The 21,146-nt window shown below is 40.8% G+C and overlaps 1 protein-coding gene across 8 annotated transcripts in view; it reads right to left on the reverse strand.

Annotated features, from left to right (window-relative positions):
* Positions 1-3,201, reverse strand: part of DNM1L (dynamin 1 like) — a 46,860-nt gene extending 43,659 nt beyond the window's left edge. For 5 of the 8 annotated variants that reach the window (XM_070410457.1, XM_070410456.1, XM_070410458.1 and 2 more), the window contains exon 1: positions 3,017-3,201. In XM_070410457.1, coding sequence (XP_070266558.1) covers positions 3,017-3,118 — 102 coding nt within the window. In that variant the 5' untranslated portion in view covers positions 3,119-3,201. The remainder of the gene's footprint in view (positions 1-3,016) is intronic. The other 3 variants (XM_070410461.1, XM_070410460.1, XM_070410459.1) reach the window with 1 other exon arrangement.
* Positions 3,202-21,146: the final 17,945 nt, after the last annotated feature.

Below are 21,146 nucleotides of genomic sequence, written 5' to 3' on the forward strand. Positions count from 1 at the left end.
ACTTGCTATGATGTGCGCTGACCACCAGGGAGCGGCATGGAACATGGCAGACATCGGCAACGAGGCTCTGGCAGCGGGGGCAGTGGAGGCACTACTGGCCCCAATGGGCTTCCAGGTGAGCTGGGCCGCAGCTGCTGGGACCGCAGGGGCTGGTTGGGCTCCCCATGGGTTTGTGCAGGAGCCGGTCTGCGAGGCTGGCTGGGAGACAGCATGCTGCCCACCGGCTTCCATGTGGTGCCACTGGGTGGCCCAGAGGTCCACACTGCACCCAGCCTGCAGTGTCTGGCCATGCTCACTGTATTTCTGCATGGGGACTTGGGCGCCGTGACTCAGGTGGAGGGGCATGCAAAGGGGTCTGGGGACCCAGTTGCTGCCCAAGGCCCAGAGGTCAGCTGAGACCTGCCCTTCCCCACCAGATGTTCACACTTCTATCTCTGGCCAGGCCTAGGGACCACACCTGTGCACGAATTTTGTGCACCAGGTCTCTAGTTAAATATAAATGTGAGGTGTGTGCTGTATACACACACACGTATATATATAAATTACACAACATTAAAGGCATAAATGACAAAGTAGTAGTGATGTACTTATATTTAAATCAAGTAGAAGAGGTTTTCCAACATATTGAGGAAAATATGGAACAAAGACATTTTTCTGTTCGTATTTCTTCTGTACCTGAGGAAAGTATTGAATTTCAGCTAATAAATGACCTAAATGGAGACAGCCCTGATTAGATCAAGTCTAAAAACTGAGTAATTTTCCTTCTGAGTAATTTCAATCATCAACATGCAAAGTAGCATGTTAACTGTCACTGCCAGGTTTTTGCTAGCACATGTTAATGGTTTTCATAATGGTGAGATCTTTACTTTTCTACCCTGCCTCTCCATTGACTGATTTTTAGAGAAAGGGAGAAACATCTGTGTGAGAGTGAAACATTGATCAGCTGCCTCCTGCACCAGGAATCCAAAAAGCAACCAACCGAGCCTAAGGGCCATGGCAAAAAATTCTTCTTTACTAAACTATTCATGCTGGCACACTATAGTGCACACACAATATAGATTCTTTTTCTGCTTCAAGCTTAAAAAGCCTTGAGAATCTCTTAAAAGTATATAGAAAACTTCCGGTCTACCACTAGGAAGCACTTCCAAATTACTAGCAAAGTTTTATTTTATATCACCTCTAATTCACTTACAAAAACAGGTTTTGATGATAAAAGTACCAGTGTTTTAAAATATTTTCTACTTACAGTGAACAATATTCATTCAAAATACTTATGGAACACCTACTACATACCCCGGACTGTTACAGGGGTTAGGAATAAGAACACAGTGGTAAGAAAATATGCTTAATAAAAATACTGGTTGCCAAAACCGGTTTGGCTCGATGGATAGAGCGTCAGCCTGCGGACTGAAGGGTCCCGGGTTCGATTCCGGTCAGGGGCATATACCTTGGTTGCAGGCACATCCCCGGTGGGGGGTGTGCAGGAGGCAGCTGGTTGATGTTTCTCTCTCATCGATGTTTCTAACTTTCTATTCCCTCTCCCTTCCTCTCTGTAAAAAAATCAATAAAAATATATTTTAAAAAAATACTGGTTGTAATTTGCTATATATTGATGATTCAGAGTCATCAATCATTACAAATACGAAGAATTACAAATACTACTACAGGGTGTCCCAAAGAAATGTATATGCACTTTAACAGCTGATAGCTCAATTTTGAAAATGAAATGTATTTTAACAAACACTGCCTTTATAATTATTTAAAAGTGTGTGTATACGAAGTGTGTATACACATCTTTGGGACACCATATATATGTGTAGGCAGGACTGAGCAGAATCTATACAGATCTTATAGCAGACCAAGGAAATTTGTTTTTGAAATAATTTCCATTGCATTAACTAATTAAAAGCACATACACACACACACACAGTATAGGATGTCTATGGTTTCCAAGGTTTCCAGTGTTTGAATACACTCCATACACATAGTACTTTGAACATTAAGTTCCCTGTCATAATACTTATACTCTACACTTCAATTTTGTAGCAAGATGTAGCGATTCACCGCATGGAAAATGACCGGGAAACCGTCCCTTTTCTCTAGAGAAAAGATCACTAAGAAATTAAAGCATTTAAAATCAATATACTAAGTAATTCTAAAATGCGCTTCTCGGAACTCTAATAAATGTCCTATGATTGATTCCTCTTCAACCAAGAAAAGCAGCAGGCAGAGAAAATGAAGCTTACACTTCTCTGTCACTCTAGAAATACCATTATTTCTTCATAACTACATATAAAAAAATTGTTACCTGTAAGAGACCAGAGAACCTTGATGCCCAATTCAGATGCAAGACAAAAACCACCGCCCTAGGCAGAAAAATGGGGCAATCCTTCCTAACACTCAGATTCGGGTGTGTCTGTTTGTTTCTGACTTTTATTTGTGTTTATAACCGCTTCGGCGTCCCCGAAGCCTGGCAGGGACAGATCACACTGCAGAGAACACTCAGGTGCTACACAGTAGCGGCCCTGCCAGCCCCGCCCGCACGCGGGTGCAGAGCGGATCCCGCAGCACCTCTGCACAGCGAGGAGGGACCGACAACAGCCCACGGCCCTGAGACCAGCCGAGAAGGGGCCGGCCGCCCTCCGCGAGCCAGTGCGCCCCGCGCGCACCGCGCGTCCCCCAAGTGCCCTTGGAAGCAGCGGCCCGCGGGGAGCGCCGCGCCCGGTCCCGGAGGACTCCAGTTCCGCCCGCCGGCTCGTCCCTACCCCACCCCGCCCCTGGGACCCGCCAAGCCCGCCGCGCCGGCTCCGCCCCTCGCCTCCCGGCCAGGCCCCGAGTCCAGCCCCGGTGCCAGGCAGCCCAGGCGGCAGGCGCGGCACAGCCCAGGCAGTCCCGGCCCCAAGCAGCGCCCTCGCCCCACAGGCCGCCAAGGCCGCCCGGGAGCTTGCGCGCCGCAGCCCCGACCAGGCCTGCGCCCCGGGCTGTGGCCTGGGCGGACGGCGCCCTCGTCTCTCACCTGCGTCCCCACCACGACTATCTGAGGCAACTGGATGATGTCGGCGCCCACGGTATTGAAGACGTCCTGGAGCTTGTTGATCACAGGAATTAGCGCCTCCATGACTCCGAGAACACGGGACCCCCGCCCGGCGGGCCGCGGCAATGAATGGGGCCGGGGCCCAGATTCCGCCTCCTTCCTCCTCTCCTCCGCCCTCTCCTCGGGAGCCGGCACCCATTGGTGACCGCCCGGCTGCCACCTGCCCACTCCCGGCAAGCCGTGCGCTAAGAGGGAGGGAGCCAGGAACAAAGCCTGCCGGGAGTTGTAGTTCTGCAGCCGAGGAACGCCAGGGCCTACAGCTTCCAGAAGGCTGCGCGGCGCGGGCGGACCCGGAGCCGGAGAGGGAGGGATGCTTGCTATTGGGTTAATTTCCAGGCTCTCCTCAAAAGGTTAGGGAGCGAAGCCTGGAGAGTAGGAGGGAAGAAATGCATTTATGCCTGTGCTTGAGGCGTATTGGGTGGGGAAATGCCGAATATGTGTTAAGTACAGCTGAACCTCTTGATTACCCAAGATGTCAGTAAGGACGGGTTGGAAAGGCTTAACTAGCTCCTAGCCTCAGACACCCCTGCCAGGTGCAAAAGGTCTGGAAGCTGATAGTAGAAGGCATGGGGTGCTATTTTGCAAAAATAACAAAATCAGCCCGGATTGAACACGGTTCTCCAGGATTTTTGTAAAAACGTGTTCAGGAAGAAAGTGTCAGAGTTTTAGAGGGGAAGGGCAGAGTCCTTGTTCTCTATATTCGGTATAAAACGTTATTTGCTGTGTGGCCTGATTCCCTACAAAGTGGAGATCTGATAACTGCCTTACTAGCTTTTTGCTAAGTGTGCCTACTGTTCTATCCCTAAATGTTGTTTTTCTTTTTAGACAGATAGTATCTCTCTTCTCCAAGCCTCCACGGTTTCCTATCTCACAGTAAAAAAAAAACGGTGACATTTAAGCAAAGATCCAAAGTAGGTGAGGAGAAAGACCCTTTCCTACTTTACTTTCCTCCATCGCATGTATCTCCATGCTATGCTACACAATGAACTTGTTTACGCTCTCACTTTTACTACATTGTCAGCTGCTAGCAGCCAGAGATTTTTTATTATTTAATTCACTGGTGTATCCCTAGCCCCTAGATAGAAAGTGTCAAGGGAGTCGAAATCTCAACCCCTTTGAGTTTACAATCTAACAGAGGGCCATTATAAATCAATGGGTAGTCCTATAATTGGGTGTATTATGGAGCATATAGTCTGAAAGGGAAGAAAGTTCAAGCAAGACCTCCTAGAAGTCACTAGATTTAATCCCCAGGAGGGCAAGGACCACCAGCAGTGCGGAAGTTGTGCACTACACAACTTCAGTAGATTCCATTCACCAGCACAGCCACCCACAGTCGCCCTGGGGAACATGCTTGATGGTGGGTACTCAATACATACTTTTGAACAAATGAATGAAACTAAGACCTGAAAGTCCACTAGTGGTGGTTTGGTATCTTATCAAGTTTTATGAACAATTCCTTCTTTGATTCTTCTTAAAAACAAAACTTTCAGAGACAAAGAAAACATTTTCAAAACTCCAAAAAAAAAAAAAAAAAACCAGACCAAAGAGGGGGTAGGCTCAAGGCGACACTCCATGACCATAACCAGGAAGTGTTTCATAGGGGCAAGCTGCCCTGGGGCAAAAACAATGCCACTACAACCTTTTCCCTTATTTGTAGCACCAATAGACAGTCTTTTCCTAACTGCTAATGGCAAAATTAAAAGAGCAAGCGTAAGATATATTCCAGGAAAGACATGTCATGAATTTTACAAGACATTACATATTTCAATTTAAATGATAAAATATCTTGTGTGGCCCTAACTGGTTTGGCTCAGTGGATAGAGTGTCGGCCTGCGGACTGAAGGGTCCCAGGTTTGATTCCGGTCAAGGGCATGTACCTTGGTTGCAGGCACATCCCCAGTGGGGGGTGTGCAGGAGGCAGCTGATTGATGTTTCTCTCTCATCGATGTTTCTAACTCTCTATCCCTCTCTCTTCCTCTCTGTAAAAAATCAATAAAATATATGTAAAAGAAAAGAAAATATCTTGTGTGATGGAACATCCAGCGCCTTATATTAAACATGCTTCAGGAACAATCATGACTGCTTTTAATTTTTTTTTTTTTTTTAAGGAAAAGGAAGAATGATCACATAGCTAGTGCTCAAAAGTTCTATCTGTACCACCACATTATGTTTAAGCAGGTTTGTCCAGTACTTGTTTAGACACTAGAGCGTTGAGTTTATTAAAGTGTTTGAGGATAGAGAAATGGGAAGTGGTGAGGCCTTGAAAAAGAGTGGTTCTAATTTGATAACATTAAAGAAAAAACAAAAACATAAGGCAGGATACTCTATGTGCAATGTGTTTCCCTGGAGACAAAGCAAACCGATTTGGCTTTTCCCATTTTAAGTTCAGAACACTCTTGCTTGTGGGAAAGGCACTTAGCCAGTAAGTATGACTTTTCTCATCTAAAGTAGGATGATGTGTTTCTCAGTGGGTTACTATGAAATCAAATCAAGGCATTATCTATCAGGTACTGTCTCCAGTCTTAAAAAAAAAACAAACTCCTCCCTCAGCCATCCTTCTCTCACTGTAGGTTTATGATTTAGGCAGAACTGTTTGGTTGCAGGTCACAGAAATTTAACTCAAACTAATGGACTCAAAAAGAGGAGCTACTTAACTTGTACAACCACACGGCTAGCATGACCTTGGCCTCAAAAATAACTGGAAACGTGGGCTCAAGCAGCATCAGAATTGTCTCTTCTCTCTCTCTTTCTCTCTCTCTCTCCACCCTCCCTCCCCCCATCATCATCTACTTCATTCCCTCAAATCAATTTATTCCTGTGAATGAGATGACCAGGCAGGGGTGGAGGCTGCTGGGGATCTCACTGAGCAAGCTGCCTGGGCAGATGAGGTTGAGTGAATTTGGGGAGGAACTGAAACTAGGTTTCCACCTTTCCCCTGGTGTATGAGTTTCCTATTGCTGCTTTAACAAATTACCACAAACTTAGTGGCCGAAAACAACAAAAATGTATTACTGATAGCCTGTAGGTCAGAAGTCCAACTCCGCTCTCCCTGAGCTAAGGTCAAGGTATCACAGGGCTGCATTCCTTTCTGGAGTCTCCACGGGAGAGTCCATCTCCTTGCCTTTTCCAGATTTGAGACTGCTCACATTCCTAGCACCTGACCCTCTTCCCACATCCTCAAAGTTAGCCGTGTCACATCTCCTTGACCCTTCATTGTCAGAAACTCTCTCTCTGACCACAGCTGGAAAAGGTTTTCTGCTACTACGAACCCATGATTAGATTGGCCCACCTGGATAACATAGGACAACCTCCCCACTGAAAAGTGTGTACCTTTCATTATATCTGCAAAGTCCCTTTGCCATGTGAAGTCCACAGGTTCCAAGAATTAGGGCATGGACATGTTACAGGGGCCATATTTCTGCCTCCCGTACCAGGTTAAGGCAATCAGTCGGGGGATGAATCACCCAAGCAAGTAAACAAGAGAATTTTCTCTCTCATTATGGAGCTATAATGATGTGAGTCACTGTCTTCAAGGATCATATTTCCTACCAAGTGGAATAACTTGTTTTGTAAAATAGACTCCTTATTCATCATAAAAAATTTTTCAGGGGTTTAAGTGGAGTGATACATTTACTAGTACATAGCTAGGATGTGGCAGAGCTGGGATCAAAGGAGGCTATTTGTCCAGCTTTTAACCTCTATACTTACTGCCTCATTTCTTCCTTCATTCCTTCATTTATTCAACACATAGTTATCAGTGACCTATTAGGCATATGGGTCTCAGCCAGGGAGACCCATTTGCAACAGGAGGGGGCACTGTGCACATGACAGTAACATGCCCTTCCTCCTTAGCCAACAGTGACCTCGCTGAGGGCAGAAGTGATGTCCTATTTAGCTTATCCCTACTATTTAGTATGATGCTCGCTACCTAATACCACTCTAATAAACATGGGGTCGGGTTCCTTTTATTTACTTGGAAAATCTGGAATAGCAAGGATTTAAGCAATGGGTACAATTGCAACTAAGATTTTCATTCAAACCAGCCAAAACGTATTAGACTGGCCTGGCGTAGGACTCCTCATCAGAGGAGCTGCCATTGCCATGTTACTTTGCTAGGGAGCAGGCTGGCTTTGATCTAAGTTAAAATCCTTAATAAGAGAAAGTTCATTTTAAATTAAATTAGAAACTGAGAAAATTTTAATAGTTCTTGCAAAAGACCATTCAGATGATTTTTTACAGCATAAGTATTCAGATTAATTTTATGCCAACATTTTGATCATCAGTCTTAGCCAAGCTGCCATTATCCATGTCTTAATACCTCTTTGTCATATTTTGGAACCTGCCAGTGTTTTGCAACGATGATAAACAGCTTTAATCAATTAGCTCAAATATTGTCCGCAGGTGCAGGAAATTGTCTGCAGAGGGTGGAGTGGGTCAGGTGGTCAGAAGCCAGCAATTGAATCCGGTGAGATACCGACAGCCCATTAGAGGGCAGTGTGACAACACAATTAAGAGTAGGAGAGTCTTCATAAAGAGTGAACTGGTGGTTGTCATGGGGGAGGATGTTCGGGGGACTGGGTGAAAGAGGTGAAAGGAATAAAAAGTACAAATTAGCCCTGGCCAGTGTGGCTCCATTGCTTGGGTTTCGTCCTGTGCCCTGAAGGGTTGCAGGCTCAATTCCTGGTCAGGGCACCTGCCTGGGTTTTGGGCTCAATCCCCCCAGTAGGAGGCAGTGATCCATGTTTCACTCCCATATTGATGTTTCTCCATCTCCCTTCCTCTCTCTTTAAAAAATCCATAAAAAGCCCAGCTGGCGTGGCTCAGTGGTTGAGCGTCGACCTATGAAACAGGAGGTCACGGTTTGATTCCTGGTCAGGGCACATGGGCTGGATCACCAGGAGGCAGCCAATCGATGATTCTCTCATCATTGATGTTTCTATCTCTCTCTCCCTCTCCCTTCTTCTCTGAAATCAATAAAAAACTATTTTTAAATATCCAGAAAATATTTTTTTTTAAAAAAGAAGTACAAATTGGTAGTTATAAAATAGTCACAGGGATGGTAAAGCACAGGGAATATAGTCAATAATATTGCAATAATTATGTATGGTGTCAGTTGGGTATTGGAAATATTGAGGACACTATGTAAAGTATAGATTATCTAACCACTCATTTGTACACCTGAAACCAATACAAAATAAAATTGAAAGTAAAACATAAAACAGCAGTAGAGCCTTGCATCTCCCTAGACGATTTTTTCCCTGTTGTTCCACACGCATACACCAATGGAACACCCTCAAACATGTGACATATTTAACTGTTTGAAATAATAGTGATTTTTACCTCATAGTAATGCCAAAACTGAAAATCTCTGTTAGACACCCCGGTCTTAAACTACTTTACCCTGTCTCCGGGAATTCCTCAGTAGCCTCTTTTCTTTACAACTGCATTCTAGGTTCCCAAAATGTTGTTTGGCGTTCTTAGAAGCCTTTCAAATTTCCTTTCTCTGTATTTCCGGCTTCCTTTTTGTCTTCCCTACACCAACTCCATTAGCTCACACTTAACGCTGAGGGACGTACAGCTTTCAGCCCCTGGTAAGCTGGCTTTGTGTGTCAGAAGCGCACTAGTACACTGGTGAGCAAAAGGGGCACCTGCCCTGCATGTCTCTCTTCAGCAGCCAGGTCTAGAGGAGACTTTGAACATCTTCACTCTCTAATTATTCCTCAACAATTCATCCAAACAGTAGTGGGCAGCGTAAGTCAATTTGAGTTTTAAGAACAAATTATGGTGGATAATGACACACACCAGTGACAGTAAACCAGTGACTAAGGTAGTCTATCACACAGTACTAAGCACAGCACATGTAATATGTCTGAAGGTTTACCCAACAGTTGACTTTTTGTTTCCTTCTGGTGGCTTTTATTTATTCTAATTCCTCTTCAGTTCCTGAATGTTTGACTCAATGGATGGGTGGGTGAATAAATGTTTTGCATATTAAATATACCTCATTGGGCTAGTCGGAGACTAAACTAATAAGTTGTTATTTTAGAACTAGTACAGGGTGAGAATAAAAGTTCTGAATTAATCATCCTCTTTAAGAAGCATGACCTTACTCCCAACCCCTGAGCTATGAAATGGGAATAATGTAACTACTAAAGATGTGACCTACAACCAAAATAAAAGTTTTTTTAAAAGCATTAGCAATACTAGCAAGTTAATACAAATGTAGAAAATGATGCAGCCAAAATCCAGACAGCAGTCTTAAATGTGTGCCTCTATTCACACCATTAGCAAAACCAAAAATAAAAAACAGATGAACAGGCATTAAATACTACATTAAGCACTCAAGATAGAAAGGAGAACAAAACACATTTATTGGCATTCCTCCAAACTGCTCAACTCTCCTTTCTTCTCATCCCCTCCTCTCAAGAAGAAAATGATAGTGTAACTGAGGTCGGCACATAGAAGGATCTAGCCTGGGCTTCCTGGGTTAAAGGATGAACAGGAGTTGACCCAAGAAAGAGGAAGATAAAGAGCTTCCAAACCAGTCAGAGCTCAGCAGCTTGTGCAAAAGTGAAGATGAAGGAATAAAATGATACATTCTGGATACTTTTAAATAGTTCAGTGTGGCTAAGTATCAAGCAGGAGGGTCTGTGAGGGCATGGGAAGCGGCAAAGCTAATAGCTGGTCAGTCAGAAGGAAACTCAGAAGAGTGAGGAATTGGAAATGTATTCTGATGGTAATGGAGAAAAGCAGAAGAGTGAGCAGAGACACATGACCTCATGAGTTTTATAAAGGTCACCCATGCCTCGTCCCACTGAATTGGAATGAGGTACGGGAGAATGGGAAACCAGATAGGGGATGTGGCAGTAATTCAAGTCAGAAATGATGGTAATGTATTCCAGGGTGATAATAATGGAGATGGAGACCCTTGGACAAATTTAGACCAGAGGCACTAAAGAATATAGTGCAGAGAATATAAAGAAAAAAATAGCCAAGGGCAGAATGGGCCATAAGAGCAGACAGAAGAAAGATGTTAAGGAAATCATAAAATAATCAAAAAGATAAAATAAAACAGAATGGCTTGTTCAAAACGTATTTTAATCTCGTTTTTTTGTTGTTGGTGGTGGTTTTTGTTGTTTTGTTTTTTGCTTCAGAAGCTAAAAAGCCAAAAAATACATTTCCAATATCTTTGCAATTAAGTGTTCTAGATGTAATCTTTTTTTTTTTTAAATATATTTTATTGACTTTTTACAGAGAGGAAGGGAGAGAGATAGAGAGTTAGAAACATCGATGAGAGAGAAACATTGACCAGTTGCCTCCTGCACACCTCCCGCTGGGGATGTGCCTGCAACCAAGGTACATGCCCTTGACCGGAATCAAACCCGGGACCCTTCAGTCCGCAGCCAACGCTCTATCCACTGAGCCAAACCGGTTTCGGCCTAGATGTGATCTTAATTCCATGAAACAGATGCATTCATGCAAGATTTCAATTCTGAATTAAATTGTGAGGACGTAGAGTTACACAAGGCATACGTTTTGCTGCAGAGGTCATGGGTGGCATGGCGTGGCTCTGGAGTTGATGGTTCTAACGGTGCTCTCCTGATTCTCAGATAGTGGCTAACGTGAAGAGATCCTGAGAGTAAGCTCCTGACCATGGTAAACGTAATAGTAACTTTGGTGCTCCAATTGTTTGGGGAGTAATTTCTGAATGCCTAACCTAGTCATTCTACCAGATTTAATTCAGTGTATTAAATCTTCATTTCCTAGGACTCCTATAGCAAAGTACCACAGAATGTTTGGTTTAAAACAATAGAAATGTATTGTCTCACAGTTCTAGAAGCTGAAATCCAAAATCAGTATGTCAGCAGGATTTGTTCCTTTTGAGGGCTGGGGAGGAGAATCTATTATTCCGTGCCTCTCCTAGCTCTTGTTGAGCCCAAGTGTTTCTTGGCTTGTGGCAGCATAAATCCAGTCTCAGTCTGCTCCCTGCATGTGTTCATATTGTCATCCTTCTGTGCATGTCTGTCTCTAAGAGAGTCCAAATGTCCTCCTTTTATAAAGATACTAGATGCCCAGTGCACAAAATTCCTGCATGGGTAGGGTCCCTAACAGCTGCTGGCTGCCCGCCAGGGCCTTCCTTCATTCTGTGCTGCCGCCTAGTGGTCAGCGCACATCATAGCGAGCAAGCGAACTCCCAATTGAACTCCCAAGGGGACACTTTGCATATCAGGCTTTTATATAGAGAGATTGGATGAGGGTTCAGTCTAATGATCTCATTTTAAAAAGAGACAGAAGATAGATTTCAATTCAAAGGAAATTTAAGTTGATTAGCTCTGTAAAGACCTTATTTCCAAATGAGATCATATTCTGAGGTACTGGGGGTTAGGACTTGAACATACCTATTGGGGAGAATACAATTCAATCCATGATAAGGAGTATGACAAGAACATTTGCTAGTCACTAACTATTCATATGGTTATTATTTCCCAGCCTCCTTTGCAGTCTGATTGGGGCCATGTGTTTCTTCTGAGCTGGGTCAGTGAAAAGCCTTGCTCACCCTCTCGCTCCCTTCCTCCACTTTGGCAAACTCTGAAGCTTCATGTTGAGTGAGGTAGCATGATGGTCAACCCTTAGCCTGGGCCCCTGAGTGTCTACATGGACTCGAGTTCCCTGCCAAGACATACTAGACATGTAACAAGGACAATAAATCACTCTGAATAAGACTTAGAGGTCTGTTGCAGCAGTTGATGTTAATTATCCTCATTAGTACAGCACCCTAACTCTGATGGACGCAATATTGGAAAAGTTCCTGACCTGTGAGTTCAGCTTGTTCTTAAAGTGGGCTTTTTAAATATCTGCTAAAAAAGAAAAAGAGGGGGGATGTCCTCTCCCAACAAAGACTATCCATGAATAAGAGTATAAAAATCTCTACATATCTGCATTAGTCTGCTTATGTTGCTATAACAAGACACCACAGACTGGGTGGCTTAAGCAACAGACATTTATTTTGTCACAGTCTAGAGCAGCGGTCCTCAACCTGTGGGTCGCGACCCCTTTGGGGGTCCAACGACCCTTTCACAGGGGTCGCCTAAGACCATCGGAAAACACATATATAATTACATATTGTTTTTTGTGATTAATCACTATGCTTTAATTATGTTCAATTTCTAACAATGAAATTGGGAGTCACCACAACATGAGGAATTGTATTAAAGGGTCGTGGCATTAGGAAGGTTGAGAACCACTGGTCTAGAGGCTGGAAGTCTAGGTGCCAGCAAAGTTGGTTTCTGGTAAGATCTTTCTTCCCAGCTTGCACATGGCTGCCTTCTCCCTGTGTCCTCCCACAGCCTTTGTTCTACGCATGTGTGGAGAGAGAGCGCCCTCTGGAGTCCCTTCCTCTTCTTACAAGGACTCTAGTCCTATCAGATTAGGGCCCCACCCTTATGACTGGTTAACATGAATTACCTCTTCACACACCCTATCTCCAAATACACTTACACTGGGTATTAGGGCTTTAATATATAGTATATTTGGGGGAGGGGGGAACACAATTTGGTCCATAGCAATATCATTAAATAAATATTGCAAAATATGAAAGGCTCCTTACCTCTGATCACACTCTCCAGATCAGAAGCACTGTTAGTAGCTTCTTTCTGTTCATACTTTTCACTGCTCTGATACAAACGTATAAATTAGATCACACCATACATATAGCTCTATTTTTTCACTTATAGTGAGATTATAGGTTTTTTTTCACTCATTGCTATATATCTTCTATATCAATACATAAAATCCCAAAATATTTTTTCAAATAGTTGCAAAGCATTCTCTTATAAGGATTCTAATTTAATAGTTTTTCTCTTGGTAGGTGATACATCACTTTGAATATATTACATTATGGATAATGTTGCAGAAAATATCTTTATACATGGTTGCATTTATACTTTTCTTAGTATTTCAGTAGGGTAGATTCTTTAGAAGTGGAATTGCTAAATCAAAGGGTATGCATCTTTAAAATCTGAATAGTGTGGCCATTTATGGTTCTAGCAAAAGTATATGGGTGTACCCATTTCCCCATACCCACCTTAAGGTAGTATCAATATTTTTTATATTTTTAACTTAATAGGTTAAAAAACCAATCATTAGTGAATTTTTGCATATATTGATCCTTTATATTTCTTTTCCTGTGAATTACCTATTCATATTCTTTGCCTACTTTTTCCATTGCACTTTTAAAATATTCATTTGTAAGAGCTTTTTATGTTTATTATGAAAAATAAGTTTTGTCATGGATGTTGCAAATATTTTCTCTCAATATACATTTTCTTTTAATTTTGTTAATGGTATCCTTAACTGTATGGAAGTGAAGTTACAGGGCTAACCATGGCCTTTTTACAGGTAGATGGTACCAATAAGTGTGTTGGGGGTTAGGAATCAGACTCCACGCCTGGGAGGTCAGCCAGGGCAGAGATGGCCTCTACAAATGCCTTCTCAGTGCTTAATGCAGCACTTAGAATGCCTTATCTGACCGTCAGCCCAGCCCATCAGCCTGAATAAAAACTGACTCTTGCAGAGGGGACTTTTATATGTGTATCAGCACGAATGCTTAACCCACCAGCTACCTTCTTTGTCCTTCCGGGACCTCTGGGCTTCAGCTGAGCGATCAGAACCTTCTGGATGAAAAGCCACAGAGAGCAGACTCTCCATACAACACTATGTTAACAAAGCATGTGAAGAACATTCAGAAAAAGAGAAGTGATTATACATACAGTGAAATTATACTTGCATATGATTCCAAATACAGGTTTTTAAAAAGGCAAGTGGAATCAGGGGAACAATGAATAACAAAAATATAAATAATAAGAATCTTCTACTACTGGAGCCTAAAGGAACATTAGCAATTCTCATCACTTTAAATTTTAGTCCAACAATAATAATGTACAAGTAAGGAAACCAGGGCTCAGCGAGGTAAAATGATGTGCCCAGATCACAGTGCCAGGTGAGACAGGATTAGAATTCAGTTCTCGACCCTGAATTTTTGACCAAAGCTCCCTGATTTAGGACTTCATTGTATCTCTGGATTTAAAAAGGAAACCCATACATTTAAAATAGGACTTTTAGCCCTAACCCGTTTGGCTCAGTGGATAGAGCATCAGCCTGCGGACTCAAGGGTCCCAGGTTCGATTCCAGTCAAGGGCATGTACCTTGGTTGCGGGCACATCCCCAGTAGGGAGTGTGCAGGAGGCAGCTGATCGATGTTTCTCTCTCATCAATGTTTCTAACTCTCTATCCCTCTCCCTTCCTCTCTGTAAAAAAATCAATAAAAAATATATTTAAAATACGACTTTTAGCAGAATTAAAAATTTGTGTTACTAATCAGCTTTCACAATTATTAAGTCCTTGTCGGAGACCCACCTGCACTCTTTGGTAGAAGATGAACACAAGCCCTGAAATCAACTCAAAGCCCCAGGAAGTAGCATCGTGAAGTTCTGCCCACACACTTGGACTTCACGTAGTTCCCAGAATCAGCAACTCAGAGCTGTGCTCAGTGTATGATGACGATATATTTAAGTGATCACCTAAAAATACTGTATCTTGTGAAAATACCATAACTGGACTATGTGGTGCCCTCTTAACCTCAGAGCATTTCCTTTTCTGAGACAAAACCACCTGGCTTTGTTTTTACTTAAAGGCAGGACCCAAACAATGCATGAATCACTTCCTCTGGAGGAGAGTAAACTGCAGACTAAGTGCCCATCATTCTAACCCCAGGTCAGGTCCACTCGGACCCACTTCCTCAGGACGTGTGTTTCAGCGCCGCAGGCTTTTTCTGGAACAGGGACCAGCTGCCTCTGATTTCCTCGCAGTCCAGGTGTGGTGGTGATGCTGGTGAGAGTGGGTTGAGACTGTTTTTTTTTAAAAAGCAAGAATCCATCATGCAAAGATTGCCTAAGGTTTTCACCATTATGTTTTGAGGAAATCCTTGACTATGTTTTTAAACCCTTAATTAGGAATCTGGCTTTGTTTATGAAAACAGCTTAGCTATAAAAAATATTGCTTTCTTTTACTCTCAACCACTATTCCAAGAGTCTGTACCCATAACATTCTTCCTTTTATAGAACCTAGTTTTTATAGGCAGGGCTTTATTGAGTGCCTACCATGTGCCAGGCACAATGATGAGAATGGGGACATCAGTGATCAAAACAGGTAAAAATCCTTACCTTTATGGAGCTTATGTTTTAGTAAGTGTAGACAAACAAAAACAAACATAAAAATAGGTAATTATTTAATTTGTTACAAGATTATGAGTACCATGGGGGAAAAATAAGATTAAAGATGAATGGGAGTGTTATGTTGGAATCTAAGATGCCAGGCCTGGTCAAGTGAGATTATGGTGGTGAGATTTGAGCAAAGACTTTAAATTGGCAAAGGTGTCAATCACGCAGAAAACTGGGGAAGGAGCGTTGCAAGAAGAGGGAACAGACAGTAGTGTGTGTGTTCTAAGGCTGGAGTGTAGTGGGCTTGGTTAAAGAAAAGCAAGGAGACATATGGTACAGGGTGGAGGTGAGGGAGATATATAGGGTCTAGTGAAGCCACTCAAAGGATGTTGGCTTTTATTCTGAGTGAAATGAGGAGCCTAAGGGACTGGGGTAGAGAAGCAACATGATCTGATTTGTGTTTTAACAGACTCTCCTGGCTGTGTATCTGACAGTAGTGGGAGGGAGAAGAACCAAGCAAAATTTGTGTGAACTGAACATATATAATCCTAGGTGAAATAACATCTAAGTCTTTAGAATTCATTTAAGGATGTATTTATTTACAAGATACAAATGTTTAATATTTAAGAGGAATTAAAGTGCTTAATTTTACAATGTTTCTGATTCCCCGCCTTTAGGACCAAATATACATATGTTACACAATATATACACTATCTGCAAGTATTTTACATTCATATAGCTAGAAAAGAAAAATTACCTTTATGTATACTTTTTTCACATTTGAGTTAACTCTAAAATTCTGATAACATACCTTTTCAAACTGATCAGCCAACAATTCAAAACCAGATCACACTTACTCAAAAATATCAGTCAACTGTCACTTACAAAATGAAATGCTAGTTTGGTAAAATAAAAACAGAAGACAGTTTTATATACAGACATGATTGCTAATGGAAACCCCCCACCCTCCCCAAGTGATACATTCCAACATCCATATAATGTGTAACATATAATGCAATTCAGTTATCATAATGGTCCCTACAGATTATTATGCCTCTCCCCCAAAACTACATATATATCACTCTATGTATTTGGTATTCACTTATTAAAATATGCTACAATGAGATTTCTTGAATTAATTTATCACTAAATCTACCTAATCTCACTAATTCAATCTACAATGAATTTTAGAAAGGGATAACCATTGGGTAACTCAGTAACCCCAACAAGTTAAAAATGATCTTGTCGAGGCATGTGCTATTTCATCTCAAATCACAGAAAAGACACTATATTCTGCCAAATGTTCAGTCCAGAAGTAAAAGACCAGGATGGACTTTAGAGGGATATTTTTTTCTACTTCAGTAAACAGCACTAAAAATGGCCCAACAGAATAAATTTATTTCTTTTATAGTCTAAAGGAAAAAGAAAGTAATTATATAGAGGTCAAGGTGAAAGGCTGGGGTGCAATAAATCCCATCAATATGCAATTATGTAAATTTATATTTTATATCCTTTCTGCAGTGTGAGTATTTTTTCTTATCTTAACACACTTTGCTCTGATCTGGAGACCAGCAGTCTCTTTCTGCTGCCCACCTCTCTGCTCATTCCTGCTTGCTTCAGTTCCTAATTTTATTCCTCTCTACTATAGCAGTAAAAAAAGCAAAGTTTTCATCTCATGACATAGATACAGGAATAAATAAGAATGAACTATACTAAAATTCATGGGAGTAATTTATGTTAAAATATTTAAACTAAAAAGAACAGTTTCTATAAAAATTTTGTTCCTATAAAAAAACAGAATTGGAAATCAATAATATTTTTACATATATACATATACTCAGAAATTCACAGAGTTTTAAAAGTAGATCTAGTGGTTTTTATATATTTTCCAAATCTGGAGAATCTATAGTAGAGAGGAATATGAAAATAAAAGTAATTTGATTCAACTAAAACTGGATGAGAATAAGGAAATACATGGTCCACTACGGATATCAATCCAGTCCTGAAAATCAGAACTGGTTGGCCACAGTTTTTATATTAATACATTCTTGAAGAATACAAAATTTTAACAATGAAAACACTAAGACATTCTTGTCTTTTGAATTAATTTTAGCTTATAAATACCATGTGCTTAGACCCGCTCACACGAACATCACGTGATGTAGAAAATTTTAATTAATCTTCTGTATTATAGCAAAGGTAACTACAAAAACAAAAACAAAAAAATATGAAGAAGACCTTGTTCCCTAGAAGTTTATTTGCTCCTGTTGGTGCCTTTTCCTCGGGATGGATCCAGCCCAGAAAGATCATTATCAGAGTTACCACAGACATTAAACTCAGAATAAGAACGTAAGGCTTTGAATAGAACCAGAATTGAGATCTAAAATTTAAAGGAATTTAAACACCCTGTTCCACAGATTAGACAAAAAGAAGTAAAGCGCAATTGTGAACTCCAAGAAGTATGTTTGATTTAAGGTTTTTAGAAGGCATTAATGAATCCTTAATAACCCTGAAGTACTATGAAGTTTTTTTTGTAATATACTGAGGACTACAGCAAATATTCTTTAAAAAAAATCCAATGTTTGTCTATAGATGGGGACAGGGCACATTTAAAAAACTAGTTCTTAAAAAGTTAAAAAATGGTGTATTTAAAAAAATGGGGGTAGGTCACCCAGTGAAGATAAGTACACCACGTGTATATTATTAAACTTCATGAAAAATGAAATGTTGCTTGATAAAGTAGTGCAGATGTGCTTTGTTTCATTATCCATACCCATTGCAAAAGTAAAATGGTTTTGATAGTTATTTGAATCCAAAGAATAATGCCCACTCCCCCCGACCCCCTACCCCCAAGCACACACACTTTCTCTTCCCTATACCAGGCAATGAGTTACATGATCATTTCTAGAAGTGAATTCTCTTCTAGAATGTGGCTAGGGGCATTCATGTTAAGATTTCAGTATAAAAACATACCCTGAAGAGTTTTATTGCTTGCATACATGACAGCATTATAGATGCCATTATTACAAAAGTGGCTGGTGGCAGTTTTCATTGTTGAGTCCCACTTAAAACCTGGAGATCAGTCTGCACTACATTTCATACTTAATATCCAAAATGGTAGACTTTCAATAAAGCAAAATTTAAGTTTAAAAAATTGGAATGTTTTATAATGAACAGCAGTTTTTAGGAAAGAAATATTTTTTAACTTTAAAGAAAAGATGAGTTGGAAAGCACCAACTGAGAGAAAACAAATTGTAAGACCTACACGATGGGATGCTGCCTTTAATAGGAAAGCAACCAATTACCTTCTTAGGTTCAGTCCGTCCTGACTGCTCAGGTGTCTCAGATAGCAAAAGGCGTAAGTTATTCTTGTAACCGATCATACTTTGAGGTCTTTTGGTTTAGTTGAATGCTTACTAAATGGCTGACTAAGCTTATTCCTTTGCCTTTCTCCAAATAAAAGCATTAGTGATTATTTAACCAAAAACAGGTAAGGCTGCTTCATTGCTTCTCTTTGTGCTTGGCTACAGAACAAGGGGTGGGAGTGAAATTGGTAACTGGATAATTAAAAGTTCTCTTCTTACAATAATATTTCTTTTTTTATCAAATTAAAGATAATATTAAGAGCATGATAATAAACATTGTCTTCATGAATATTCTTTCAATAGTCTAAATTAAATAACACAGATATGTATTGAGCCAAAATTTGTCCACTCCAGAAGAACTCACTGAAAGGGAAAGTGTAGTCTTCTTGCTGCTCAAAACAGTTTTCAAAAATAATCTGGCCAATAGATCTTCTAATTGGCCCTTACATTTCCATTGTTCTATCCACATTTACAAAAGTCACCTTCCCCTGGTAATCATTCCATATTTTTATTGCTTCTCTCTACTTGAGATTAAGAAAACCAAAAGCATCATCTATATAGCTATAGTTTAACCTTCTCAATAACCACCTATGAATACACATGTTGTGTGTACGTACACACACACACACACACACACACACGGCAACTAGAAAAGAGAAGCAATGTAAAATGCTTTTAAGTCTGCCCCTGATTTAATAGGAACAAGTTACCTTTTATCTTTTTTTGGCTCCAAGTGTTTGGTTTAATATAAATGATCTTGGTTGGTATTCCTTTTATGGAAGAAGGAACCCAATCATGTCAGCCATAATTAGTTTATCTGCTCCTTTGCAGAAAAATAAATGTTTCACATTTTCTTAAGAGGGCCTAAATAGATGAGTGAAAATCTCCAACTCTGAGCAAATCTATTCTACATTTAAGGTGTAATCCCCAGGCCTAGCTGGCTTGGCTTGGTGGATAGAGCATCATCCTGCAGACAGGGGCTTGATCCCCAGTGCAGGAGGGAGGGTGCAGGAGGCAGCCATTCAATGTTCTCTCTCATTATTAATGTTTCTATCTCTCTCTCCCTCTCCCTTCTCTGAAATCAATAAAAATATACATATTTTTTAAAAAGGTGTAATCCTCAAAGGCAGAGGATAGTGAAGTCATTCTTGTGGATCTCTAGACGATGCATTAAATGTGATAACATTTGAGGCATAACAGGGTAAAAAAAACAACAACAACAAAAAAACCCAAAAACGAAAAACAAAAAAACAGATCTAGTTAGAGAAAAGGGTTAAGTTAAATAGCCAACTTAATGTGAGATTTTAATCATAATTACAATATAATGAAGAGCAGCTTTTGTCACAAGAAATTATATTTTGTCTACTATGATTCCCCAGAAAGATAAACGAGAAAGGAATGCTCAGACTCTCTTCAATTATCTTGTACCTCCCCAAAACCTACCATTAAAACATTGCTTTTCAATACTGTGCTCCCGCCCCCATTTTTTACTGAGGCGGTTTAAAGAATTGAACATAAACTTCCTTTCATATCTATCCAGCCCACTCAAACATAGGTTACCACATGTGAATTTTGCATTATATCTGACAAAGGAACAGGCCCACACAGTTATCTGGAGTATCTATATATATAAAAGCCTAATATGCTAATTATCCCTCCGACTGTTCGACTGGTCGCTATGATGCGCACTGACCACCAGGGGGCAGACGCTCTGACCGGTAGGTTAGCTTGCTGCTGGTGTCCTGCCAATTGGGACTGGGTGAGACAGGCCGGACATACCCTGGAGCCCTTCCACTGTCCCTCCCCAGCCCGTATTGTGCATCAGTGGGGTCCCTTGGCCTGGCCTGCACTGTCTCGCAATCCGGGACCCCTCAGGGGATGTCAGAGAGCTGTTTCTGCCCGATCCCATCTCTAGTTAATTATATAGTCCTCATTTAACTATGCTTAACGTCTTAGAGAAAAAAAAAACAGTACAGGAAATGCAGTTTCCTGATGTCCCAATTCTGCTTAAGGTCAGGTATTTTGCACAATCCAGGTTTTTGTGAAGATTTCTGTATATGCTGATATTAACTGTTGTACAATTAGAGGATCATAAAATGAAAAACAACCTGTATGATTTTGACCATTCTGGTGACCAAAATGCACTTTATCTGAGTAAGCAAGACTGAAGCATTAATTAAACCCTCACCTTATATTTAAATAGAAATTATTAGCACCTTCAAAGAGAGGCACTGTTTTAAATAGGCACAGAACAAACAAAAAATAGTACTTTAAAAATACAGTTGGAATTCACTAGTATATCCCATGCCACATAAATTACTGCTTTTTCTTATTATAAAAATATCAATACCTTTAGATGTCAATCAGTTAAACATTTATCACCAAAAACATTACGTTTAGAACATGTCCAATTCTAAGATAAAACATGCTTTGTATTTTAAAAATAAATTAGAGACAAACATGAACCTA

Source organism: Myotis yumanensis, unplaced genomic scaffold, assembly GCF_028538775.1.
Source record: "Myotis yumanensis isolate MYYU_CA2020_CCGP unplaced genomic scaffold, mMyoYum1.0.hap1 SCAF_3, whole genome shotgun sequence".
In the NCBI taxonomy this organism is placed as follows: domain Eukaryota; kingdom Metazoa; phylum Chordata; class Mammalia; order Chiroptera; family Vespertilionidae; genus Myotis; species Myotis yumanensis.